The sequence below is a fragment of the Neofelis nebulosa genome, chromosome 18 (assembly GCF_028018385.1).
Source record: "Neofelis nebulosa isolate mNeoNeb1 chromosome 18, mNeoNeb1.pri, whole genome shotgun sequence".
NCBI lineage: Eukaryota > Metazoa > Chordata > Mammalia > Carnivora > Felidae > Neofelis > Neofelis nebulosa.
In genome coordinates this window covers 10,028,202-10,054,849 of record NC_080799.1, presented here as the reverse complement: position 1 = coordinate 10,054,849, position 26,648 = coordinate 10,028,202, and the positions used below count along the sequence as shown (strand labels likewise).

The window sequence follows — 26,648 nt, the reverse complement described above, 5'->3', positions numbered from 1 at the left end:
CAATTCAGACCTCTGCCTAAAGCGGGGTCCTTGAAACTAGGAGGCTCCAACAGAGAAGTGGCCCTGCTTCCCACCCCTGCTCCCCAAAGTGGCCGCCATGTCCTCTTAGTGTCATGCCCTTCTCCAAGCATTCCCAAGCCCCTGCATGCTCAGTGTGGGGGTTCAGACACCCGAGGAACAGTCCTATCTCAGGGCCCATAGGCCAGGGGCAGAGCCAGACAGGCACATAAAGAATAGGTAGTGACCCTGTCGGTCTCCGTGCCAAGGATCCCAAAAGGACCACTTAGGAATGGCTCTCTCTCCAGAGGAGGCAGGCTGAGGTGGGTACCTGAGGCCCCAGAATTTGGCCATCAGATGAGCAGAGAGAATGCACCCCTGCAGAGAGCAGCACTTGGGGCTCCAGGGACTCAGAAGTGACTGTTTGGCAGGGACAGAGGGTACCTGGCCAAGGAACATGGGGTGAGTGGGTGGAGAGACAGGACTGTGAGCAGCCTTGGGCAATCATTTCAGCATCTCAGGTGATCACAGGGGCCCTCGAGGCACTGCCATTTGATTTTGGGAGCTGTGTGACCCTACCAGGGGAGGGAAGAAAACACTCTGAGAGAACCTTCTCCAAGCTTCCAGCCCCCGCTTTCTCTCCTGTGACTACACATAGGCCACACTGTCCACAAAACCAAGGGAGGTTAGCTTTGGCCTCTAGCCCTCCCCTCTCCCACCAGAGATAACCCTGGATGGGAAGTCTGGAATTCTAGACCAGGTTCCGTTTCGGGCCCTGTGTAGATATTCGGGTGTTTCCACTCCTGTGGACGCTGGTGACATGCGCTGAAGTGGGGCAAGAATCCCACCTCTGAGGATTGTTAAAGATGCCAGCTAGGTGACAGTGTGAGTGCTCTAGACCAAACAGCCCAGTTCTCAGGGTGAGAGGAGAGACTTCAGAAACAGGAACGTGAACTGGACCCCAGGGCCAGTGAGAGGGAGGACCCAAAGCTCCAGAGCAGATGGCTTGCCTGGGGGATGTCCAGGGGAAGGTGACCAAGGCTCCACCTTGCCAGTCATCACCTGTCACCACTCATGGATTCACACTCATGTAAACCTCGGGGTCTCTGTGCAGGTGTAGTGATGATCATAATGGCAACTGGGGGGTGCTGGGACCTTCCTGTGGGCCAGGCCACACAAGACTCTGACAGGTGCGTGCTTCCAGCTGTGTGCAGGACTGAGAGAGGGTGAATGTGAGCCTGGACACCAGAGAGGGCAGGGAGGAAGGGGTGTAGTTAGCTGAGGGACTTCACAGGAGGGCACTGGAAGCAAGGAATCCCAGGCACTGAGGCACTTTCTGGCTCAGGTGTGAATGATTAACAGTCAAACTTTTTTCTTTCTTTCTTTTTCTTTCTTTCTTGAGAGAGAGAGTGCGCGCACAAACACGAGTGGGGTAGGAGCAGACAGAGAGAGGGAGAGAGAATTCCTAGCAGGCTCCGCACTGTCAGTGCAGAGCCCGACCTGGGGCTTGAACTCCCTGAACCATGAGATCATGACCCAAGCCAAGATCATGAGCTGAGCGGAGATCAAGAATAGGTTGTTCAACCGACTGCGCCAACCTGGTGCTCTACTCGTCAACTCTTCTTGAGACCCCTTTTGGGTGACATAGGGGAACCGCGTAAGGAGGGGCAGGAGAGGAAATAGGGACCTCTTCCTCTTCCAAACTCCAGACCCGCAGTAGCTCCGCCCGCGCTCTCGCTTAGCGTATTGATTATGCTAATTTATTTATTTTTAGTGTGCATATTGATAATGCTAATTAAACCCAGTCCCGCCTGCTCCCGCGCGCTGTCCCCAAGGCCCCGCCCCCCCCGGAACGACCTATGGCTGCGGAGGGGCGGGGTTATGTTAATGAGGCCAATCTGGCCACACTGGCCGCGCCAGCTGCTCCACGGGGCCCCGGCGAGGCGGCGGCGACGAAAGCCATGGCCCGGGCGTTGGCGGGTCTGGCCGCCGGTTTGTCCTGCCCGCGGGTCGTCCCCAGCCAAGACTCGGACTCAGACACAGATTCGGAGGACCCGAGTAACCGGCGCAGCGCGGGCGGGCTGCTCCGCTCGCAAGTCATCCACAGCGGTCACTTCATGGTGTCGTCGCCGCACAGCGACTCGCTGACCCGGCGGCGCGACCAGGAGGGGCCCATGGGGCCCGCCGACTTCGGGCCGCGCAGCATCGACCCCACACTCACCCGCCTCTTCGAGTGCATGAGCCTGGCCTACAGGTGAGGGCGGCTCCGGGGCCTGGCAGCCTCGGCCCTCCGTGGCGGCACCACGCGCTGGGGCCCCGGACACCCCACCCGGCCCCAAACTTTGGTCCCTGGCTGCTCTCGGAGAGTCCGACCACATCCTGGACACCCTTCTCCCCCAACCCCGAGCCTGCCTCCGGGGGGCCCCGGCCCTGCCTCCAGATTCCCATGGCTCACCACTTTCACTCCCTCCCCAGGGTGCGGACGTCCTGTCCTCCACCTCGACCTCCACCTCGACCCACCAAGGCCCCTCTCCCCATCCTGACTCCTCTGCCCCCGAAGAAATTCCAGGGCATCCCTCGAGCTCCCAGGACCCTAAGCCATTCCCACCCTCCACTCTGGGGGCCACTCCACCAGACCACCTCGGCCCTCCGCTCCCTCCCCAGTACCCGGGCCCAGACCCACTCCATTCCTGCACCCTGGCGAAACTCCTCACGCCCATGATTGTCCCGATTCATAGCCAACACTTTTGAAACCCAGTCTCTTGTCCACCCTGTACTTCCCAATTGCCGGGACACTTGTTCTTGACCTGTTAGGTCGAGGGTGGCGGGAGAAGGGTGCTCCGGCGGGCCCAGCTGGCAGAGTTTCCCAGCGGGCGCCCGGCAGGGGGTGCTGCTGGTTCCCCGGGAGGCCTGGGTTCGCCTACCCGGGTCGCAGCGCGAGGCTGAGCGCCTAACGCTGCCTGGGACCCCTGCTATGCGCGTCGCAGAGCTCGCGGACCGCGCCTGGCCCGGGCTTCCACGCCTGCCTGCGTCCCTGGAGAGGGCGCGAACCCGAGGTCTGGCCCGGTGCCCTGGAGCAAAGTTCCCAGGAGCTGAGGGGCCAGGATAAATTATCAACCGAAAACTGTAGAGGTGAAAGGGGGATCGGCCAGCCTTGATCTTTTCTCTGTGCAAATATTCCTCTTCCTCAGAGGCGCCTCCTCCCCTTCTGAGAACCGCGGGATACAGAACGGCCCTTGAGGCTCTCTGATCTGGAGCTGGAGCTGGGGTGGGGATTGCGGGGGTGTTGCCCACCCCCAATCGCGGCAGCCCAGCCACGACCCCATTGGCTGCAGGCGGTGTAACCTTGGCCCATATGCTCTGGCCCCGGGCCCAGGTCATGTTGCAACCTGATCGTCCAGGGCTCCGGACCGATGTGGAAAGTTCAAATTCCCGTCCCTTTCTTCCCTTCCCCCGCCTCCTGGGACATCACGGGACAGACTGGGACAGAGCATCTAAGGTCCTGGTACACCGGATGTGGGCACCCCCCAGGTTCTCCCAGCCTCCCCCCCCGACCCCCCACGTTTCTCACCTGCTCCCAACTTCAGCGTCCTCCTTCATACTACACCCCACAGACCATGGGTGACCAAAAGAGGAGGTTCAGGGGAGGGGGCAAGATCAGGAGCAGAGCACACTCCAAAAACTGCTCCCACTAAGAGGCTGGACTAGAATCTGATGTGACCCAGGGCAGCTGGGGAGGAGAGGGCTGTTCTTTTCCCCTAAATACCCAGCATATTTCGTCTCTGTGGGGGCCTAAGAGCCATGGATGGAGGTGACTCAGTACTACAGGAGCCTTTGGCTTCCCCTGTTTGGTAGAGAAAAAAATCTGAGGCTCAAACTGGGACAGTGTTTTAGCCCTTGAATACCCCTAATTATAGGGGTCCCCCGGAGAGGAGTGGACTAGAGAAGCCAAGATGCCCCGAGAGAGTGACTGGATGGCAAGGGACAGCAAGGCAAGGGGTCCCGAGGTGCTTGGCCCAGAGGACAGCCTGTGGGTGCCTGGCCAGCTTTCATCCTCAGCAGGGCATTGTGGGCAGAGGAAGGACTTCTCTCCTAGGAGGAGGTGCATATTCCGTGGTTCTGTGGGTGGAAGCCCCAGGGAGACAGGGTCTGGAAGTTCCAAGAAAACACTTGTTTGTGGCCAGAGCTGGCTAGCTGTGGAAAGAATGGCCCCGGGCATGTAGACCCGAGGCAGGACCCTGTCAGAGAGACTCTCAGGGAGTTCCTATAAGGGAGCTTGGACTCATGAAGGGGGAGCGGTGCTGAACTAAGAGTTCTAGGTTTCCTCCCACCCATCCCTGAGATTCCCAGATTTTCTATTGGTCAGAAGAAGCCTTTGAGCCCTGGTCATGGGCTTTTTCCTCTGGGCTGAGCCCCTCTCCTCCCCTCCCAGCCAACAAGCCCAGCACAGACCAAATCCTTTCCTTCTGGGCTTGTATGTTGTCACTGTCTCATCTCCCTGAGCCCTGCCTGGCCACAAACCCCAGAACCTCGGCAAGGACAGGGAGGGAGGGGAGGCAGGCTGGGCGTGGGACACTGGGTGATCAGAGTGGGTGGGGAGGTTGCTGGGATACAGGCAGAAGCAACAAACTCAGGAGTCCCCCCAGGTGCCAAAGAAGCTGGCCCAGGAGGTATCAGTGCACCCCACCCAAGTCTCCCTACGAGACAGATGGTGTTTATCTAACTTAGGAGGGAGAGGGCCAGCCAGCAGGCATGGGCTATGTACTCTATTTGGGTAATGAGGCCTGTGGTACCCTGGGGTGGCAGCTCTTCCCACTCCATACCCCAAAACAAACACAGGAGCTTGGAGACCAGAGAGGAGAGGAGACCTGGTGACCCATGCGCTTCAGGGGCTGTAGGAGTCACATTGCCACCCACCCACCCATCACCCCCACGATGAGGGAGAAGCCTTGGGAGAAGGCAGGCCTGGTGTCCCCCAGGCCTCAGCCTTCCATGTGAGCAAGGGTTGGAGGAGATGGGCCAGAGGGGACTCGTATACAGCCCTGGCTTGTGGACCACGAGGAGGGAGGGAGAAGGGAGGGATCAGTGGGGGTCTAGACTCTGAGCATCTTGACCTCCTAGGTCAGATCCTTAGCGGTAGCAGATTGGCCTGTGCCTAGCACATCTTGACCTGGAGAGTCATTGCGAGAGTGGATTTCATTGACTGCTAGGATTAGGGTCAGGGTGAGGGCTGGGGTAAGGGTGCTGCCTCCCCACTGCCCACCACTCCACCATCCCAGCTGCCTTCCTTTGGGGCCTGATGGCTGTTGTTTTGCACACGCCCCTAAGAAGGGGTGCACCCCATCCAGCTCGGTCCAGATTGCCATCCTGGGATTCTGGAGTGGGCAGACGCCAGAAGGGCCAGGAAAAGGCAATGGCTGGCTGCTTGGAAGCCACCGGTAGTGAAGAGATTCTCTCCTCACCCAGGCACACCTTACTGAAGGAGGAGGCCGAAGAGGGCCAGTGAGACTGGTGGAGAAAAGGCCACAGGGCCTGAATCAGTCTCCACCATGTGACCTTAGGCATGTCCCTTTCCCTCCCAGGCACTCAGTTTCCCTCTGTAAGAAATGACTCTGAGAACCCTCCCTAGCCAGCCTAAGAAAAGGATGCCCATGAGGCCGTGGTATTATTGTCCTGAGGAAGGAGCTGACAAACAGGTTTCGGCCTGGTTTTAGTTCTGGTGGTAGGTTAACGAGCAGCTCAGCCTGGAGCAGGGACCTGGGAGAGTTTTTTAAAGGCCTGACTCTCAGGGTAGGGATTTCAGGCAGAGTGAGGGGCAGGATTTGTGGGGTTGCAGGGGAGTCCTCAGCTTGCCCAGCATGGATGAGTAACCAGCGCATGGGAAGAGTGGGGAGCCAGCCCTGCAGGAGGCCTCCCTGAGCTGCCCCTTGTCCAACCCCCTGACCCAGCCCTCTCCCTCTGACAGTGGCAAGCTGGTGTCTCCCAAGTGGAAGAACTTCAAAGGCCTCAAGCTGCTTTGCCGGGACAAGATCCGTCTCAACAACGCCATCTGGAGGGCCTGGTATATCCAGTGTGAGTGGGCACCGTGGGCCTCGCCAGCAAGGGGGGCTGCATTGTGGGAGGTGCCCAGGAAACCCCCTTAGGGCCAGCACCAGCATCTGACCCCCAGAGTCTCGGGGAACGTGTCCCAAAGGGTACTCTGCCCTGGGATGCTAGGCACAGCGGGGGTCACCCCTTGGAATCCTAAGGTGGGCAGAGATTTGGAGGGCAGTTCAAGACCCTTTCTGCATTCCGTCAGCATAGTCAGTGCTCCAGATGCCAGGGTGGAAAGAGGTGCTAGATGTTGGCTAGGCCAATGGCATCACACTGGGAATGGGGAAGCTAAGGATCCTGCCTGGGTCTCCACCAGCCTTTCACTAAAGTCCTCACTGAACCCCCATCAGGTGCCCCCATGGAGACTGGGGACAAGGGGCCAGAGAGGCCATGTGGTACAGTGGAGGGGGCTTCGGACTTGGGAGTTACTCAGAGCTGCTTTCCTCCCCAGTCTCTGCCCTTGCCGGCTGTGTGACTGCAGGCCGTGTGACTAACCTCTCTGAATCTGTTTCCTTGTCTATAAAATAAGACCAATAGTCCTACTTTTCCTGGTTGGCATGGTGATAACAAGTATGAATGGGCCTGGCACAGAACTGATGCTAAATAAATGATGGTTGAATCTGAGATGCCCTTGAGGAGGTCACGGTCATTCATTTGGGGATATGAGACCCACCCACCCACCATGGCCCAGCAGCAGAGGCTGAGCGGCCTCAGACCAGTCGGCCCTGGGTTGGGACCTTGTCCAGGTCAACCAAGTCCCGCTTGATCAAAGGCTTCCCTGAGCTGGGAACACACAGCCCAGGAGGGACCATACTCAGTATTCTCTGTCCTGGCTCCACTGGATTCCATCCAAGCAGAGAGAGGGAGGGTTTTCTGGTTTCTATTTATCTATGTGCCCAGTGCTCCCTAAATCATCTTACTTGAGGCTTCCTAGCAACCTTGGCAGATAGATATTATCACTCCCATTTTATGGATGAGCAAGTAAGGCCCAGAAGGCCAGTAACCTGTTCAGGGTCATGGAGCATAAAAGAAGCAGAACTGTGATTAGCTGGAAGTCCAGGGCTCTCCTACTCTGAACCCAGTGCTCCTTCTACTGCTCCGAGCTGGCTGGCTTCCAGTCCTCACCTGACAACACATAGGATGGGCCCTACTCAGACCAGGAAGCTGACAGGCCAGAGGGAGTCACTGCCCACCCCTCCACACACCTCTGCGCTCTCCACCCTTCCCCACGAAGCTGGATGGGATGCAGATCCTTCTCTCTGCAGAAGACATTTCTGATGCCACCCAGGGCCCTCACCCAGACAGGCAGACCCTGGTCTCCAGCTATTGCACGAGTTGCTGGAAGCACCCCACGTTCTGTGTCAGACAGAGGTGGGTTGAGTCAAGTTCTAGGATGCCCCAGCTGTGTGACCTTGGGAGAGTCCCTAAGCCTCCTTAGCTGGAGCTCACTCATCTGCAGAGTGGGAATAACAGTAGGTCCCGCTCTGAGGTTTGCTGTGAGTCTTCAGGGAGATCATTCATATCTCAGCACAGGGCCTGACACACACAAGGGCTCCCTGAAGGTGATGATATTTTTGTGATGATAGTAACAACACACGGCAGGCATGTAACAAATGTCAGCACGCGCCTTCTCCCTGAGCACTGAGGGTTTGAAGGTGGGCTTCAGGAAAGGGAGAGGGGTGGGGACAGCTGGAGGACTGCCTGGCTCATCCCCTCGAACCTGCCACCCCTCTGCAGGCTCCTGGCCTCCAACATCCCCTCCTTTCTCACACCCTCAAATCCTGGTGTCCTCTGAGCACCCAGGGCACTGTGCACGTCTCATGGGAGGCTCCCCACCTTGCTTTAGCTTGTGTTCTGTGTGTGCTTTCCTTATCTCTCCAACTAAGCTTGAGCGCCCCGATTTATCCACCGATTCCTTGTCCCAGTATCTGTCACAGCTTAGGTGCAAGGGGCCAGGTGGTTGCCTGAATGGGTGAACTTATTGGTGTTGAATAAAGCCTACCCCAGATCCAGGAGCCACATGGTCACTGCCCTTCTGTCTGGAGCACAGGGTCCCCAAGGTGGGGGAGGAAAAGCCCAACCAGGCCTGCTCAGACCTGACCCTCTGGGGACCCTGGACAAACTTATTCTTTCCTAGTGCCCATCTCCTCATCTGGGAAGCCAGGACAGCCACTCTCTGAGACCCTCCTTGCTCTAACCCCAGGGAGTCCCTACACCCGAGGGCCCATCCCTTTGTCTTCCCAGCCACGTTCAGGTACCAGGACAAACTCCCTCTCCCATTCTCATGGGGATCATTTGGGAGAATGTCCTTTAGGACACAACTTTGTAAATGATGCTGAAGGTCCCAATAAGTGTCACGTTCGGGTGGTCCCCCTTGTCTGTCAATTGTCTGAGAGGAAGTTTGCTGAGGGCTAAGGCGGAAAAAGTCACTGCTTGGGGAGCCCAAGGTTTGGAAGCCCTACTGTGTGCCAAGCTCTGCTCCAGATTCAGGGATTTCAGTCTAAAGGGCAACAGCTCCTGCTTTTACTCCCAGCAGGGAGGCCAGCATGCAGAGAAATGGCCAAGGCCAAGTGGAGAGCGAGGCAGATAAGACCATGGGGTTTCAGAGGAGGGAAGCTTCCTGGAAGAGGGGTGGCCCTGGGCAATCCTGATGGGTGGGCAGGTGTGGGTGAGGCAGAGGAGGGAAGGGAAGGGCGGTGTAGAATAACACCGGAAGGTGAGCTGTGGTGGGGAAAAGCCGTTTGGCTTCAAGGTGGGGCCTATGAAAGAGGTGAAAAGGGGGATGAAGCCGACAGGCCAGTCATGGAGGGTTTGGAAGCCAAGGTAAGAGGTGTGGACTTTATCCTGGAGGTCTAGGGAACCATGGAGGGTTTCTGCATTTCCAGGCCATGACAGGAAGATGGGCTGGAGAGGGTGAGGCTGGAGTCAGGGAGGTCCAGGTGAGAAATGACATCAGACCGGGGTGGCATTGAATATGGAGGGGAGGGGACAGTGGAAGAAATGCCACACATCCTCCAGAGTGACTTAGATAGGAATGCTGGGGCCAGTGGGGAGTTTCTGTGACTGGGAGGCAGCAGTGACCGTCCAGAGGCACAGGCTTGGGAGGGATGTTTCAAGTTTTGGGACATCCTTTTTTTTTGTTTTAGTTTTAATTTGGTACATCCTGATGGAGATTCTGTGGGCAGCTGGAAAATAAGCCTGGAAAGAGGCAGGATGAGAGAGGTTGGGGGGGCGGGCCTCGAAGAAGGACCAGTGAAAATGGTCAGGGAAACAGGAGAACCAAGGGAAGGTTCCCTTGTCGAGGGAGGAGGGGGTGCTCCACCACTGAGGCCCAGAGGGATGGGCCTTGGTGGGGGGGGGGGCAGACAAGGGCCTTGACAGAACACTGGGGGCAGGTACTGAGTTACAGGAAGTGAAGAGGAGACCAGGAGGCATGGAGTGCAGGTAGTGGTGGCAAATCTTCCAGAACAAGGAGCAAAACAAAGGGGTGAAAGGGAAGAAGATTAGCTTGTTGGGGAAGCAAAGGAAGGGAAAGTTTGGCAGGAACAGGGGAGCTTGGAATGTGTTTATGGGCCCAAAAGGAGGAACCTGGGGAGAGACCAGGATTGGAGATAGGGAAGGGAGTGGAGGAGGTGGCAAAAGGGCTCAGCTAGGTGGCCTGAAGGGACAAGGGGTGGTTATCTGGCATCAGCTTGGGCAGTGCCCGAGGCAGGGGACCAAGGGCTCCAGGCCCTGGCCTGCTGGTCTGAGGGTCTGATGTTGGGGCAGCTCATTTCCTGTGATCACACAATCCCATTCAGCAATCATTGCCTGCACACCTGCTGGGCTGCCAAGCAGGGCAGAGGAGGTGTGGGAGGTTCCTTTTACCATAGAAGAGGGAGCTCTGGGAGGGCTGGAGCAGGCAGAAAGACTTCTGGAGGAGGTGGTACTTAGTCTAAGCAGGATTTCCTAGCGTGGCACTTGAGTCCCAGTCCCCTTGGAGTGGGAAGTGATGGAGCTGGGTACCCTCCTGACCTGGCCCCCTTCTCTCAGATGTGGAGCGGAGGAAGAGCCCCGTGTGTGGCTTCGTGACCCCCCTGCAGGGGCCTGAGGCTGATGAGCACCGAAAACCAGAGGTAGCTGAGACGCAGGACCTCCCGCCTACCTGCTTCCCTACCAAGCCCGGTGCCTCCTAGCGCCGGGCGGGAGGGGCTGGCCCCGATGGGGATCGGGTGAGGGGTGGGGTCCGTGCTGCCGGTCTCACTGAGCCCCCTCCCGGGCCCTCTCCAGGCCGTGGTCCTAGAGGGCAATTACTGGAAGCGGCGCATCGAGGTGGTGATGCGAGAGTACCACAAGTGGCGCATCTACTACAAGAAGCGGGTCAGTGGGGGGCCTCGGGGGGGTTGCTGACCACTGCCTCTCTTGAAAGAGCCCGGGGTGAGACGCCCCTCGACCCTGCCTCCCGTTAAGACCCGGGCTGACAGCGCCACCGTGTGGCCGAGGGTCCCCTCGCAGCCTCCTTACCTCCCAGCGCGGAGGAGCTCCAGAGGGGAAACCGGCATCCCTTTCATCTGGGGGAGCTTGTGAGTAGGGGAGGCCTTGGCGGGAAGTGATGGAAGAGGGACAAGGGATCCATTGTCCACCTCTGTGTGTTCCTGCAGCTCCGTAAGTGCAGCAGGGAAGGGGATCTCCTGACCCCAAAGCAGGTGGGTGCTCCCTGGACCCAGAGAGTTGACAGCTTCTCTCTAGGAGATGAGGGCGGGACCCGATGGGGGCAGTGGGCGTGGCCGCCGTCCTCTGGTCGATTGAGCCCTTCTCCTCCTGAGGGGTGGGAAGTCCTTGAGCGAAGTGGTGGGAGGCATGGGGGAACTGAAGTCCCTAAGAACTGAGGTTCCAGGCAGAAAAAGTAGAGGGGACAGGAAGAGGCCCCTTATCTGTTCAGCAGGCCATCCAGCTCTAGCTCGTGGGGACAGTTGTTAAAGGCCAATGGGGTGACCATAAGCCTTCCAGTAGGCAAACTGGGTCCTCCAGAGAGAGAGGTGAGGAGGGCCATGTACTGACCGCTTCATCCCCCAGGCGGGGGCCATATGAAAGGGCCAAGAGCAGCGGGAGACCCCGGTGTCCCTCTCTCGTGGCTGCTGAAGGTTCTGTCTCCCTAGGTGGAAGGGGGTTGGCAACCACCGGAGCGATGGTGCGAGCAGCTCTTCTCCAGCGTGGTGCCCGTGCTGCTCGGGGGCCCAGAGGAGGAGCCTGGCGGGCGGCAGCTTCTGGACCTGGACTGCTTTTTGTCCGACATCTCCGACACGCTCTTCACCATGACTCAGCCCAGCTCCACGCCCCTGCAGCTGCGCCCTGAGGACGGTAAGGGCCTGCACCTGCAAAGGGAGGCCTGTGAAAACCCGGGCAGCCAAGGGAGGATGGCCAGGGGTGGGTGGCCCCCAGTCCACCCGGCCTGCCGCTCCTGACGTCACCACTGCCCCCTCCAGCTTATGTGGGCAATGCTGACATGATCCAGCCGGACCTGACACCCCTGCAGCCCAGCCTGGATGACTTCATGGAGATCTCAGGTGAAGCAGCGCCCTGTCCTGGGGGAAGGGGGAGGCGGGGCCCGTGGCTGGGTTAGTGTGAGGAAAGTCCCAGCATGACCACCAGACCTCAGGCCCCTGTGGGAGGGTGGATGATCTGAGTGATTTCTGAGGGATCTTCCTGGTCTCCCTTTGTCAGGACTTGGGATGCAAATGACTTGGCCTCACGTGAGAGCAGGGCCAGACTGGATACTGAGCAGGGGTTAAGGCTCAGGGGCATTGAAGCTTCAGGCTCTGGGCTCTTTGGGCTCCCAGGAAGCAATGGATGCTGGGACTCTCAGGAGAGAAAGGGACTTTCATTTGTTTGGGTCTGTTTATTATTTATTTAATTCCCTTTAAAAACTATTTATTGGGGCACCTTGGTGGCTCAGTCGGTTGAGCATTGACTCTTGGTTTCGGCTCAGGTCATGATCCTGTGGTTTGTGGGTACAAGCCCCTCATCAGGCTCTGTACTGACAGTTCAGAATCTGCTTGGGATTCTCTGCCTCTACCCTGCTTGTACTCTCTTTCTCTCTCAAAATAAATCAACTTAAAAAAAAAAAAAGAGGGGTGCCTGGGTGGCGCAGTCGGTTAAGCGTCCGACTTCAGCCAGGTCACGATCTCGCGGTCCGTGAGTTCGAGCCCCGCATCAGGCTCTGGGCTGATGGCTCGGAGCCTGGAGCCTGTTTCAGATTCTGTGTCTCCCTCTCTCTCTCTGCCCCTCCCCCATTCATGCTCTGTCTCTCTGTCCCAAAAATAAATAAAAAGCGTTGAAAAAAAATTAAAAAAAAAAAGAAAAAGAAAAAGAAAATCCCAGGAATTGTATCTTGTAAAGCACTTAAAAAATTTTTTTTAATGTTTACTTATTTTTTTTTCAACGTTTTTTATTTATTTTTGGGACAGAGAGAGACAGAGCATGAACGGGGGAGGGGCAGAGAGAGAGGGAGACACAGAATCGGAAACAGGCTCCAGGCTCCGAGCCATTAGCCCAGAGCCTGATGCGGGGCTCGAACTCACGGACCGCGAGATCGTGACCTGGCTGAAGTTGGACGCTCAACCGACTGCGCCACCCAGGCGCCCCAATGTTTACTTATTTTTGAGAGAGAGAGAAATGAGCACATGAAGAGGGGCAGAGAGAGAGGGAGAGAGAGGATCTGAAGCAGGCTCTGTGCTGTCAACAGTGAGCCTGATGTGGGGCTCGAACCCATGAACTGCGAGACCATGACCTGAGCAGAAGTCAGACACTTAACTGAGTGAGCCACCCAAGGCACCCCAATCACTTTTTAAGTAACATGTTTCTGTGCCTCCCTCTCCTGACCCCAGGGCCACTGTGTCACTGGTTTTTGTGTCCTCCCAGAGATACCCATGTCTGTATAGCAGCTGTGGACAAATGTCTCTTTTTGTTTTCACAATACACTCTTCCTACATCATTTCTTTTACTTAGCTATATCTTGGAGACTGTCCCCGATAATCAAACATTTAGGGGATTCTGGAGCCATGCTAGGGGCCAGGTAGCCATAGAGACTTGGCTTGCCTTAGCCAAGGCTCCAGGGCGAGAAAGGGGGATTCTGGGATACAGGTTTAGTGGCATTGACCCCTCCACTCCTTTTTCACAGGGTCCTGGGCCTGTCAGTCAAGAGGTGGGGAGGGAACTAGGGAATGAGGAACCACCCCCACCCCTGCCTCAGCCCTGGACAGGGTGGGGGCTGTGGGGGCAGAAGTGTTGATGGCAGTGCCCTGAGAGCAGACCAGCCTGGGAGGGCAGCGGTCCTGTCTGGGCACACGCACCCCTGCCACAGGTAGGAAACTCCCTGGACCCCGGGCTCCAGGGCCAAAACTGGGGCTGAGAAGCCGCTTCTCTCAACCCAGGGTGGCTGCCTGGGTGGGGGTGAGCATGGGCAACCTACGATAGGGGGTGTGGGTCATGCAGAGGAGGTGGTTAGTGTGGCCCCCTCTCGTGCTCCATTACAGGGAGGGTAGGGACCACCAGGGACACCGGGGCTGGTGCTTTGATTGTCCCCCAAGAGCTCTTCGCTTGAGAGGAATCCCAGTGAAGACACTGGAACTCTATGGAGGGAGGGGGCTTGGTGAGGAGTGCTCAAGGAAGGGGAGGGGGCTTGGAGCAGGAGAGGGTCTCAGGGAGGGGATGCACATCGATGGTGGGGGTAGAAGCTTGGGATGGGGGAGACTAGGGCTCTGGGGGTGGCTGGCCAGGGCTAGGAAGCGGAGAGGGGCAACTGAGGGTAAACTATGGCTGGGGGTTGGTGGTGACTCAGTGGCGAGCTGGGCTCCTTACTGCATGAACCCTTCTGAGCACCGGGGGGCAGGCAGCAGCAGTGAGCAGGAAGCAGGCCCAGTATGTGGCTAGTTCTAGAGCCTGGGCCTCAGGGGGCCTAGTGGTGAGACCCACAGTCCGTGGGGGCTGGGGGATAGAGGATCGGTGACCACTCACTCTCTGCCACTCAGTCCCTTGGTTAAACGGAGACAGTAGGACAAAAAGATCCTTTCTGATCAGGTGGCCAAGGAAAGACACACACACACCAGGCACAGAGCAGACATGCACATGCCGAGCACCTCACATCAAGGCAGGCACACAGGCTCAGACAGAGACACACACACACACACACACACACACACACACACACACACACACACGGAGACAGATAGATGCTACATGTAGAGCCAGCCTTCCAGTGACAGGTGGGCACCAGAGTCACGTAAGACGTGCAGACAAGTTTAGGGGCACCTGGGTGGCTCAGTCGGTTAAGCGTCCGACTCTTGGTTTCGGGTCGGGTCATGATCTCGCGGTTTCGTGAGTTCGAGCCCTGCGTCGGGCTCTGTGCTGGCAGCACAGAGCCTGCTTGGGATTCTCTCTCTCACCCTCTCTCTCTGCCCCTCCCCCACTCATGCTATCTTTGTCTCTCTCAAAATAAGTTTTAAAAACTTTAAAAAAAAGAAGGAAAAGATTAAAAAAAAAAAAAAGATGCACATACAAGTTCAACACACAGCAGGCTCCAGATTTGGCATGGTCTTATCTGTCCCACTCCTGAGTCTCCTTCTCTTGGGAGGAGGCCTGATCAGCTCCCCTGCCTGGGGAGCCAGGGCCCATCCAAGGCCAGCGGAGCAGGGTGGGACAAGACCAGGAGGTCTTGGGAGCTGCTGCAGGCCAAAGACTGGTCAGGGTCAGAGAAAGGTGCCCGGAAGGGAGCGGGTGGGCGGGCGGCGCCCAGGCCCGGGATGTGGTCAGGCCGCAGGCAGCTGCTTCCCAAAACCAGAATAGCCTGGGGCTTACACAACCCGCACCTCAGACAATCTGGCTGACCCTTCCCGCCAGCTCTTCCAGGCTTTCCAGTGCCCCCCCCCAACTCCTGCCCCCGCTCTGAGCCCACCCTCTGACCCCTGCTATGACCCCCTTAGCCCTTCCACCCCGCTCCTGGGCTCTGCTTTTGAGGCCCCACTTGACCTTCCCACAAGCCAACTTCGCAGACCCACTGACCTCCTGACCCCTCTCACCTCTATCTCACCCCTTGAACTCCTATCACCCTGGGGCTCTTCCCTATCCCGGACCTCTGCCCCTTTGCACCCCACCCCTGTCCCTTCAGGGCACTCTCTATTACCCCTCCCCTTTCTCTGGCCCCAGCAGGGCTGGTAACAGGAGCAGAAGAGGGGAGTGCCCAGGCCTGGGACAGGGAAGGGGGCCTCATGAGCCGAGTGTGGGGCTCGGTGGGAGGGCTGTTTCCCGGGGGTCCTGCTCACGCCCCCACACGGCCTCTGCTGTCCTCCACGCAGGCCCATCCCAACCGAACCTCTGTTGCTGCTTCCCCTGAGTGAGACAGAAACTCTCTCAATTTCACAATCTCCTGTGGAAGCCCCCCCTCCCCCGCCTACCCCCACCTCACCGCCAGCCAGGCCAGCCCAGCTTGGGGACAGGGCACGAGGCCCACTCTCCTCCCACTGCCTCCAGCCACGCCTGGCCCTATCCTTAACTGCCACCACCCTGTATGTTGAATTGCAGATTTCTTCACCAGCTACCGCCCCCCACAGACACCCACGCCCTCACACTTCCCGGAGCCCCCCAGTTTTGGCACCATGGCTGACCCTTTCTTCAGCAGTTCGATCCTGGGCTCAGAGGTGCCCCCTGCCTCGTCAGGCATGACCCACCTCTCAGGGAATAACCGCCTGCAGGTGAGCTCCCACCCCACGCCATTCAGCCGTGCCTCGCTCACCTGCCCATGTCCAGGAGATATTCAGGGCACTTCCTGGGTGCCCATTCCTACGCTTGGTCAACTGAGAGGGACTGGAGGGGGGAGACAGACCCCATCTCTGCCCTCTGAGTGGGCGCAGTTCAGCTGAGGAGGAAACCGTTGTGAAGCAGAGATGGACCAAGTGGTTCTGGGAGGGAGGCTGAGGGCAGGGGAGCATGGAGCAGGGTACCACGAAGGACTGGGGTGCTTGGGGAAGGCTTCCTGGAGGAGGCGAGGGTCTGGGCTTAGTGAATGTGTTGGGTTTGGCCAGAAGAGGCCAGTAAAGGGCAAGCCAGATGGGAGGAGAGCACGTGGAGACAGAAAGCTCAGTGTGAGCATTTAGGAAACAGTGAACCTGCCATTTTGGATACGGAACTCACAGGCTCAATTCGGTGGTTGCCTCTCTGCTGCCAGGTCCCTCTGTCATCAGACTGTTCCGGCACTATTGTAGTTCATTGCTGAGAGGTCTCTCTCCTCAACCAGACCGTGAGCTCCTTACTGGAAGAGCTAGGCCTTGCTCACCGCTGCATCTTCCATACCTACCACAGTTCAAGAAGCATAGGGTCAATGGTTGCCCAATGGTTGAGCCACTAAGTGAATGAGTGAATGTGTGGATGGATGGGTGTGTTGGTGAACGGATACACGGGTTGTAGATGGGGGTGGATGCTTACATGGGTAAGCGAGTGGTTGGTTGGATGCATGTGCTGGTGGCTGGATAAGTGGCTGGTCAATGAACAGATGGTGGATAGGTGGATGATGGATTATGTCTGGATGGGTTGGTGGATGAATGGGTTGGATGGATTGGTGAATGGGTTTATACCTCACAGGTCGGTGGAGAGATAGATGAGTTAGCTCACAGGTGAGAGGCCAAATAGGGGAATGGAGAACGAATGGATTGGTGGTAGGATGGAATCATTATTTGGTGAATGAAAAGATGGGCAGGAAGATTGATGCTCTTTCTTACACCTAATGTGTGCCTAAGTGTGTTCTACTCCCTCCCCTCATTAGGTTACAATTTCCTTTGGTGTGTGTACGTGGGGGGGACAACAGGGATCATTTCTCCTCTCTCTCCCAGTGCCCAGTCCAGACCTCAGCCAGGGCAAGAGCCTGCCTGGGTGGCTGCAAAGGCCAGCTTTCTCCCCTGCTCTCTCTCTGTCCCCCAACCAGGCTCGGAGCAGCTGCCCTGGCACCCTGGACTCCAGTGCCTTCCTGAACTCTGATTTCCTCCTTCCTGAAGATCCCAAGCCCAAGCTTCCACCCCCGCCAGCACCCCCACCCCTCTTCCAATACCCTGCCCTTCCCAAGGGGCCTGGTCTAGAGCCCTGTCCCCCACCCGCCTTCCCTCCCATGGCTCCTCCCCCTGCTTTGCTGCAGGAAGAGCCTCTCTTCTCTCCTAGATTCCCCTTCGCTACTGTCCCTCCTGCCCCAGGAGTGTCCCCACTGCCGGCTCCCACTGCCTTCCCACCTACCCCCCAGCCTGGTCCAGGCCCTGCCCCTGCTCCCTTCCCCATAGACCTTCTACCCTCAGGGTATCTGGAGCCCCAATTTGGGCCTCACTTCACAGTGCCCCAAGGCATGAGGTCCAGAGGCAAGCCTCCCGCCCCATCCCCTAGAGGGGAGAAGCCCAGCCCCCCAACCTTGGGCCCTGCCACCGCCAACCCCACTACCCCAGCGGGGGGCAACAACCCCTGCCTCACACAGCTGCTCACAGCAGGTGAGATGGGAAGAGCACTGTCCTCAGAGGAGAAGTGGGAAGGCTGTGGGAGCAGAGGGTGAAGTGGTAACGGGTGGGCTCAGCTGTGGGGGAGGTGGCGACGAATTAGGGACATGGGCCCCAAACCCGAAAGGGGAGTGAGCTATCTGGAGGGGAGGGATGGGGTCTTGGGAGATGACGGGGCTGGGGCTGGCCCCAGTGTCCCTCACAGTTCTGCCTGTGCACAGCCAAGTCTGAGCAAGCCCTGGAACCACCACTCGTATCCAGCACCCTCCTCCGGCCCTCAGGGTCCCCGGTAAGATGGCGGGCACTGGGAGGTGAGGGTGAGCCCAGGGCTTCACCCCAACTCTCTGCCCTTCTCCACCCCTGCAGGAGACGGCCCCTGAATTCCCCTGCGCCTTCCTACCCCCGACCCCGGCCCCCACACCACCCCGGCCCCCTCCAGGCCCAACCACACTGGCACCTCCCAGGCCCCTGATTGTCCCCAAAGCGGAGCGGCTCTCGCCCCCAGCACACAGCGGTAAAGAGGGCTTGCAGGGATCCGGGAGGGGGGTCCCTAGGGGATGGAGAAAGGGGAAGGAAGAAGGGGGGCCCACATCTGAGGCCAGGATGAGAGGGAAGGGGCAATGGGACCCCTCTCCCCTGTGTCGGTCTGTCTGGGGGTCTGTCTTTCCCGGCCACAGGTGGTGAGCGGAGGCTGTCTGGGGAACTCAACTCCATTCCAGGCCCGGGGACCCTGAGTGTCTGCGTCTCTCCCCCTCAACCCATCCTAAGCCGGGGTCGTCCAGACAACAACAAGGTGGCACCATTCCCTCACCCCAAGATCTGTTTGCTACCCCCAGGCCCTTCCATGCTCCTTCCTAGGCTCACCCCCCTGTCTGCCTCCCCAAGACTGAGAACCGGCGCATCACACACATCTCTGCAGAGCAGAAGAGGCGCTTCAATATCAAGCTGGGGTTTGACACCCTGCACGGGCTGGTGAGCACACTCAGCGCCCAGCCCAGCCTCAAGGTGAGCCTCCAGCCCGGGCCGGCACCCCCGGAACCACAGGGCTCCTTCGTAGACCCCCTGCCCAGGACCAAGCCCCAGGGCCCCCCAGACACCCAGTTTCCTCCTCAGTGGGCCCCAGAGTGGGGCCACCTCCAGCACCTGAGCCACACTGGGGATGCCTGCAGGTGAGCAAAGCAACCACACTGCAGAAGACGGCCGAGTACATCGCCATGCTGCAGCAGGAGCGGGCGGCCATGCAGGAGGAGGCCCAGCAGCTACGGGACCAGATCGAGGAGCTCAACGCTGCCATTAAGTAGGTGTAGGCGGGGGGGGGGGGGGGGGGGGGGGGGGGGGGGGGGGCCATGAGCGTGCGCGCGCATGCGCACGCGTGCGCCGTGGGGGAAAGGGGCAGGACTCCCAAGCCCTGACCAGCCCCATGTACCCCCCAGCCTGTGCCAGCAGCAGCTGCCTGCTACCGGGGTGCCCATCACGCACCAGCGTTTCGACCAGATGCGAGACATGTTCAACGACTATGTCCGCACCCGGACACTGCACAACTGGAAGTTCTGGGTGGTATCCTTACCTGGCCAGCGGTAGGGTGAGCGCCGCAGCCGGACCAAGCTGTGCCTGACTGCAGGCTCAGCGCCACAGGCCAGCCAGCGTCCCAGAGCTGCTCCCAGGGGAAGGGGCCCCGGTTCCGCTCCCTCTTTCCAGGCCCTTGGCATCTTGGCCAGCAGGAGTGTCCAGTGATTAGCTGGGAGCAGAGGGCAACCGAGAGAGGAGCCCCCGGGTGAGGGGAACACAGCCCCGCCCACAGAATGTTCCAAGGGCACTTTGGAAGAGCCTAAAGTCTGGGTGATGTGAGTGGGGTCGGTCCTAAAGAAGACATGGAATCTCTCACTCCCTTACCTGGTCAAGTTCTTGGCTGAGCCTGGGCAGGAAGCCCAGGGAGGGGGGATAGTCCAGCTAGAGGAAGGGCATAGAGGAGCCAGGCAGAATTGGATGGTAGCTATAGCGGGAGGCCTCGAGGTTCAAGGTGCCACGGTGGCCAGGCCCTTCCCCTTGTTTGGCCCAGATGTCAGAGCTACACGTGAGCTGGGTGAGGGTACTGGGTGGACAGCAGGCCTGATCCTTGACCTGGGCCCAGTTCAGCATCCTCATTCGGCCTCTGTTCGAGTCCTTCAATGGGATGGTGTCCACAGCAAGCTTGCAGAGCCTCCGTCAGACCTCACTGGCTTGGCTGGACCAGTACTGCTCCCTGCCTGCTCTCCGGCCAAGTACGTGAGCCACCTGCCTGCCCACCAGAATGTCCAGGCCTCCGGGCAGAGGGTTCCCCCTGCTCAGACTGTAGGTCCAGCCTGACTTCAAAATAGCCTAGAGTTTGGGCCATCCCACTATGTACCCTGGATAGTCCACTGGCTACCAGGACACCTGCAGACATAGGTCCTACGAGGGGCTGACAGTCTTGCCACCTACTATCTCCCCGCTATCCCTTTGTCCTCAACATCCGAGGGTAGGCCCTGACCCAGGAGGTATCTTTCCCTTTCTCTCTCTCTCTCTCACTCTCTCACTCTCTTTCCCCAGCTGTCTTGAACTCTCTCCGCCAGCTGAGCACATCTACCAGTATCCTCACAGACCCAGGCTGTATACCTGAGCAAGCCACACGGGCAGTCACAGAGGGCACCCTTGGCAAACCTTTATAGTGCTGGCCAGACACTGCCACTTACTCAGCCGCCCAGGGGCTGCTTTCCTTGGGCCTGGGCTCCAGGGACAACTTCTGGGCACTCCCCTCCTGCCCCTGGCCCTGGCCGTCCCCTTTCCTGAGGGTCTAGCAGGGCCCAAGTCTCTTCCACCTCCTGGAAGCCAGGAAGAACGGCGTTCCATTCCCTGCCCCACCAGAGACTAACACCGTGACCTGGAGGATTCATACTCTCTCTTGGGACCTTCACTTTCCAGTCTGAAAAATGGGGATGGAGAAGCTTCAACCAGAAGGTGATCCCAAGGCCTTAGCAACTGTGACACGTGGGGCCTAAGCTGACAACTCAGGGAGCTCGTAGGAGGAAGGGGGATGATCCTGTTTCCCCACCATCCCTCCCTGTATCCCCCCCCCCAAATAGGGCACAGGCCTCTGTTTCTGATCAGAGAGACAGAAAAGGAGCATCCCATTCTCTGCTCCTCCACTGGTAGCCCAGTGGGGGGTAGGGTGCTGCACAGTGGCAAACCTGGGTGAGGCCAGGAAGGTCTGATCCCAGGAGACAGCAGGGCAGGAGGTGGCCAGACCAGGGGAGGCATCTTGTGTGCATGTGGATGCGTGTGTGTGGATTTTGTAAAGAATTTTCAACCAATAAAAACAAAAACTGTTGGGGACTGTCAGTGTGTCTCGCTGGGACGGATAGACAGAGCCAATTGGCAATGGGAGGTGGCCTACAAAGGACCTTAGCTTTTCCTCTGAGCTGGAAGCCACTGGAGGGTTTGGAGTAGAGGTTTGACAAGATCAGGTATAAGGTCTTCACAGGATCTCTCTGGGTGCGGAGTCAGGAAGAGGCCACCATGGGGCAAGGGCAGGAGCAAGGAGGCAAGTTTTAGGCTGTTGCTGTCATCCAGGTCAGAGATGACAGACACTCATCCTGGAAATCCTCGCTCCATGGCCAGGAGAAGGTTCAGAAAGGCTTACCACCTTCCAAGTTGGAAGAGGGCAGAGCCGAGCCCATGAGTGGAAATCACAGGGAGCCATCCAGAAGGAGAATGTGTTGCCCCTGAGGGTAGTGATGTGCAAATGGAGGGCAGACACACACTTGGTTGGGATGTCTTAGAAGGAACTGATACTTTAGATGGGGAGTTGGGGTGAATGGTCCCCATATTTCATTGATTCTTCTATTGAGCCATTTAACAGATCCTTTCTGAGGGCCCACTGTGGCCTAGATGATGGTCTTGGTGCTGGGATTCTGTTCACCACTGGATCCCTCTCCTCATGAAGCTGATTCAAGGCGGGGGAGTCTGAATCTTCTCACATCTCAACTTCTGCAGATGCTTGCAGGATATATACAGCAGACGGTCTTCTGTGGCCTTTGACTTTCCCTCATTTATGTGGAATCATAATAGCGATGACAATACTAACTGCACACTCCTCTAGCATTTACTACGTGCCAACTACTATTTTAAGCATTTTATATATATTAACTCACTTATTACATATTAACACCTACCTCTATGGGCCAGCTGTGAGGATCTCAAAGTAAATATATACAAAGCACTTACAGCAGTGACTGGCATATGTAACACTACATAAGAGTTATCATAATAGTTACTATTAGCACCCCCATTTTACAGATGAAAAATTGAGGCACAGAGAGGTTAACTAGCCCGACATTGTATGGTTAGTGAGATGCCCACTCACACCGTCTGACCCTAGTCTCTGCTTTTAGCCATCTCTCTTTTTAAAAAAAATTTTTTTTAACATTTATTCATTTTTGAGAGACAGAGAGAGACAGAGTGTGAGTCGGGGAGGGGCAGAGAGACAGGGAGACACAGAATCTGAAGCAGGCTCCAGGCTCTGAGCTCTCAGCACAGAGCCTGACACGGGGCTTAAACCCACGGACCGCAAAATCATGACCAGAGCGGAAGTCAGATGCTTAACTGACTGAGCCACCTAGGCACCCCTAATTATTTTTTAGTGTTTATTTTTGAGAAAGAGATGGGGACAGAGGATTCAAAGCAGGCTCCGCACTGACACCAGAGAGCCTGATGCAGGGATCAAACCCACAAACCGTGAGACCATGACCTGAGCCAAAGTCTGACACTCAGTCCGACTCAGCCACCCAGGCGCCCCCTAGCCACCTCTCTTTACTGAGCAGGTACCAGGTGCACCCAGGCATTGAGTGCTATTTGTTGCCACAGACAAAGGTTTGAAGTGGCTGAGAGGTAAAATCCTAGCAGTGTGCTCTGTTTTCACCGCTCACACCCAGGAAGGTCCCTGTAAGACATCCTTTTGACCCTGTGTCCCCCCAATAGATGCCACTTTCCTTTGAGAAAGTTATCTACACTTGCTCTCCCTCTCTCCTCCCCTCCCACTCACCCCCTGTCTTTGGTCTCTTTCTGCCAGCTTCCACCCCAGCACACCCCTGCACTGACTCACGCTCACTGAGGTCACAGGACTCCCTTGTTGCCAAATCCAACAACCACTTTGCAGTGCTCTTTTTCCCTCAATACTCCCCCACCGCCCCTGGGCCCCTGGGCCTCATTCTTGAACCCCTTTTTCCCTGTGACTCTTGAATTCTCTCCAGGCTCTCCCACCTGCCTGACAGTGCCTTCCCAGTGCCTGCTGTGGGAGGTTCTTCCTCCTGGCCAGTTCCTTACTGGCCCACTTCTCACTTGGTGGCAAGCGTTAGGTAATACCATTCCCTTTGCCCTCTCAGCCGAGGACCCACTATTCTGCATCTGTCCTGCTCTGCCCCTGGAGCTACTCAAGCACGTATCCAACTGCCACCCTGCCCCCTCCCTCTGAATGTTTCACAGCTCCCTTTAGCTTCAAGGAACAGAATTCATCATTTCTGAGACTGCAGCCCACAGTCTTCCATCTCAAACATGGTCCTTTTCGTGTTCCCCATCCCCAGGAAGGGTGCCACCACCCAGACATTTGTCCAAGCTGAAAACAGCCATCCGTTACCAAGGGCTGGCCAGTTGACCTCCATCCCCACAGCCGCCACCCTGGTCCAACAGAGCATCCCCTCCTACACAGTCTTGTACTGGCCTGCTGGATCCCTGGGAGCTACTTCTCGAGCTTAAGCGTGCATTTGAATAGCTTGGAAGGGCTTTAAAAAATCTTCACAGCCGGGTCCAGTCCAGACCAATTCAATCAGAAGCCCTCAGGGTGGAAGTTTAGACACTAGCATTTTTTTAAGGTGATTCCAATATGCACTAACCACTGTAATTGAGGCTTCGAGCTGCAAATAACATATGCCTGGAACTCAAGTTAGTTAAATGGGTGGTTCAGAGTTTCTGAGTCTGCAGGTCTGGGATGGGGTCTAAGAATCTGCATGTCTAATGGTGCTGGTCCAGGGTCCATACTCCAAGAACCGCTACTTAAACAAAGGAAGAAATTTATTGTTTTGCCTAACACAGAGGCCAGGTAGGAAGGCCTCCAATCAATACAAGGTGGGTCTTCAGTTGCAGATTGTGAAGTTGTGTTTCCACTACTTCCTTCACTCCCGCTGCCCTCTGATGAGGCCAGGTTTCTGGGCCCATGGTCAAGGTGCTTTGTGAACGGGCCTTGCTACCTCTCTGGCCTCATTTCTCTCCACAGCCTCCCTCCCTTCACATTCCTCTGGTGCCATCAGCAACACTCACCCAGATGGGCTGCCAGAGCCACTCCCTTCCGCCTCCCCTGTCTGAATGCCCACCCCGCCAAAGGTATAGCCAAGTCTCACTGCCCCTCCAAACTCATCGGTACAGCTCCCTCCCTGACCTGCCCAGCCTTCCCAAATCCTGCTTTGTGTCATTGGTTGTCCTTCCACAAGTTGACTTTGGCTTCCAGCTGAGCCCTGTGACACCAGAGGTAAGAGCCAGGCCAGATCACCACCCACCGAGTGGCGAGTGACGTGGCGAGTGGCGAGGCGAGTGGCAAGGTGGGAGGAGTATGCGTGTAGCCCATCTCAGTTTACTACCCACCCCAATGAGCTCTTTCTCTTGCTTCCTTGTTGACCTTGAGTAAATCACTTGATCTGAGCCTAGTTGTTTTTTTTCTTTCCATTTGCTTAATTTCATAGCATCACTTGCCTTAAAGGCCACTATAAAAATCAACCAAATTCTTGATGTGAAAGAATCTTGTAGCCTTGACCGAGCTGTACACAGAATCCTACTCTTTCTTCTCCTTTTCCCCCACATCAACAGATTGGAGTCACAGATCTGCATGGGTTCCCATGTCACTCTTCCCCTGTGTGATCCCTGGAAAGTCACCTAATGAGCACCTCCTAGAGCATCAGTTTCCTAATCTGTGGGATGGGAATGTGAGATTAAATGAAATGCAAAGCTCCCAGATCAATCAATGTCACATGCAAAATGCTTGGTGAAGGAACTTTTTAAAAAAATGTTTACTAATTTTGAGGGACACAGAGAGAGAAAGCACGCACAAGCAGAGAGGGGCAGAGAGGGGGACAGAGGATCCAAAGCGGGGTCCACGTGGACAGCAGCCAGCCCGATGTGGTGTTTGAACTCACGAACCGTGAGGTCATGACCCGAGCCGAAGTTCTAAGCCACCCAGGTGAGTAAAGGAAGTTCTTCTAAAAGTACAGCTTTGTCGGAGCACCTGGCTGGCTAAGTCAGTGGAGCATGCAATTCTTGATCTCGGGGGTCATGAGTTTGAGCCCCATGTTGGGTGTAGAGACTGCTTAAATAAAAAAGTAAATAACCTAAAGGAAAAAAAAGTACAGCTTTGTCTCTAGGTGATGAAGAAAGTGGTTCATGGCTGGTGCTACAGTTCTCAGTAGCAAATTAAAGAGGAAAAGCCCCAGGATGTTCTGGACCCCTCCCCTCCCCCTGCTTCCACCACTGCCCACAGCTGAGTCCATGCCAATCCCCCCCACACACCTCCAAGGACAAAAGGGAAGGAAATGAGGCCACCCTCTGTTTGCTGACTGGATCTATGACCTCAACCGAGGTTATGGGTGTATCTGTCTGTCCTCTAGTCTCTAGAGCATCCTCTCTCCTTAGAGGATCCTTCTAAAGGCCTGAGAGCCTGCACTTCAGGAGAGGTTCCCTGTTGGGCATGGAAGCTTTGCATCTGGAATCCCTGACCCTGGTACTAACTCTGGGTTGTAGGGCTGGGAGACCCATGGAGCCCTGCTCCCTGTTCTGGGAACATTTCCTTTCTGTCCAAGCAGGTCTAATTAAAATACTATCAATTAGTCTTTCAGAATATCTCCTTTTTGGTTAGAGCTGAATGAACTCTGTAGATTGTATCCAGGCCGATTTCCTGGTTTTGATATCACACTATAGTTATGTAAGATGTTACCATTGGGGGAAACTGGGTGAACGTTCGTGGAAACTTCCTGTTCCGTTTTTTCCAACTCCTTGTGAATCTATAATCTCAAAATACAAATATCTTGTTAAAAATCTTTTCAAGTTCCTTTCCACTTCCCAGCCCACCTAAGTCCATGCCCTTCTTGGATCCTTGCAAACACCTCCTGATTTTCCTTCTGTCTTTGGTTTTGGCACACAACTGATCTTCCCAGAGAATTTCAAGAGACACCAGTTTTGCCCTAACTCACCCTGAAATAACCAGCAGAGGCTCCTTTCTTTTCTTTTCTTTTCTTTTTTTTTTTTTAACGTTTATTTTTGAGACAGAGAGAGACAGAGCATGAATGGGGGAGGGTCAGAGAGAGAGGGAGACACAGAATCCGAAACAGGCTCCAGGCTCTGAGCTGTCAGCACAGAGCCCGACGCGGGGCTCGAACTCATGGACCGTGAGATTATGCCCTGAGCTGAAGCCCGTGCTCAACCGACTGAGCCACCCAGGCGCCCCGAGGCTCCTTTCTGCTGGTTGGATTCAGCTGGCTCTCAAGGCTCTCCAGATCTTTCCGTTCTTATCTACTACTTACTTTTTTTGCTCATGCCCTTGCCTTCCCAGAGCATCCCTTCCCAGCTCTCTGCTGAGGCTATTATTCCATGCTTCAATTCTAGGGCTACCCTTTCTCTCCTCCATTAATACCAAAAGCCCATCTAAATTTCCTCTGATGTTAAGACCTGTTAAATGGGAGTAATAATTCCTGCCTTGGCTCCTTGAAAGGATCCACTGTGGTGATGGCTGGAATAACGCCTTTAATAAACAATTATCAGTAAATTACTCAAGGAGAGGACTCAGCAGAGCCTGCAGAATTTGCCCCCCAGCTTGGGGGACAGCACAACCTCAAAAACCAGACCCCACAAGGGCCAGGCCCCGCCCCTCGGCACGATCCATGGGTGGGCCCTGCACAGCTGGTCGCTCCAACAGTCAGGCCCCGCCCCGCGAGACGCACCAACGGTTAAGCCCCGCCCGCGAGACGCATCGGCACCCAGGCCCCGCCCCTCTGG

At 56.6% G+C, this 26,648-nt stretch overlaps 1 protein-coding gene and 1 long non-coding RNA gene across 8 annotated transcripts in view; one reads left to right on the top strand and one right to left on the bottom strand.

The window, feature by feature from the left end:
- Nucleotides 1–20,948, top strand: part of MLXIPL (MLX interacting protein like) — a 32,078-nt gene extending 11,130 nt beyond the window's left edge. The window contains exons 1-17 of one of the 7 annotated variants that reach the window (XM_058709899.1): nt 1,898–2,251; nt 5,963–6,069; nt 10,123–10,205; nt 10,360–10,449; nt 10,731–10,775; nt 11,229–11,430; nt 11,556–11,636; nt 15,649–15,818; nt 17,045–17,591; nt 17,819–17,886; nt 17,964–18,111; nt 18,275–18,390; nt 18,483–18,602; nt 18,767–18,894; nt 19,031–19,154; nt 19,729–19,858; nt 20,481–20,948. In XM_058709899.1, the coding sequence (XP_058565882.1) occupies nt 1,959–2,251; nt 5,963–6,069; nt 10,123–10,205; nt 10,360–10,449; nt 10,731–10,775; nt 11,229–11,430; nt 11,556–11,636; nt 15,649–15,818; nt 17,045–17,591; nt 17,819–17,886; nt 17,964–18,111; nt 18,275–18,390; nt 18,483–18,602; nt 18,767–18,894; nt 19,031–19,154; nt 19,729–19,858; nt 20,481–20,542 (2,514 nt within the window). In that variant the 5' untranslated portion in view covers nt 1,898–1,958 and the 3' untranslated portion in view covers nt 20,543–20,948. Of the gene's footprint in view, nt 1–1,890; nt 2,252–5,962; nt 6,070–10,122; nt 10,206–10,359; nt 10,450–10,730; nt 10,776–11,228; nt 11,431–11,555; nt 11,637–15,648; nt 15,819–17,044; nt 17,592–17,818; nt 17,887–17,963; nt 18,112–18,274; nt 18,391–18,482; nt 18,603–18,710; nt 18,895–19,030; nt 19,155–19,728; nt 19,859–20,165 lie in introns of those variants that run through there. The other 6 variants (XM_058709897.1, XM_058709896.1, XM_058709902.1 and 3 more) reach the window with 6 other exon arrangements.
- A 1,732-nt stretch (nt 20,949–22,680) lies between these two features.
- On the bottom strand, nt 22,681–26,554 carry LOC131500647 (uncharacterized). Its single transcript, XR_009256399.1, has 3 exons — nt 26,322–26,554; nt 25,386–25,657; nt 22,681–24,988 (listed from the first exon to the last, which is right to left on the bottom strand). It is a non-coding gene; the product is annotated as an uncharacterized LOC131500647 (long non-coding RNA).
- Between the last annotated feature and the right edge of the window lie 94 nt (nt 26,555–26,648).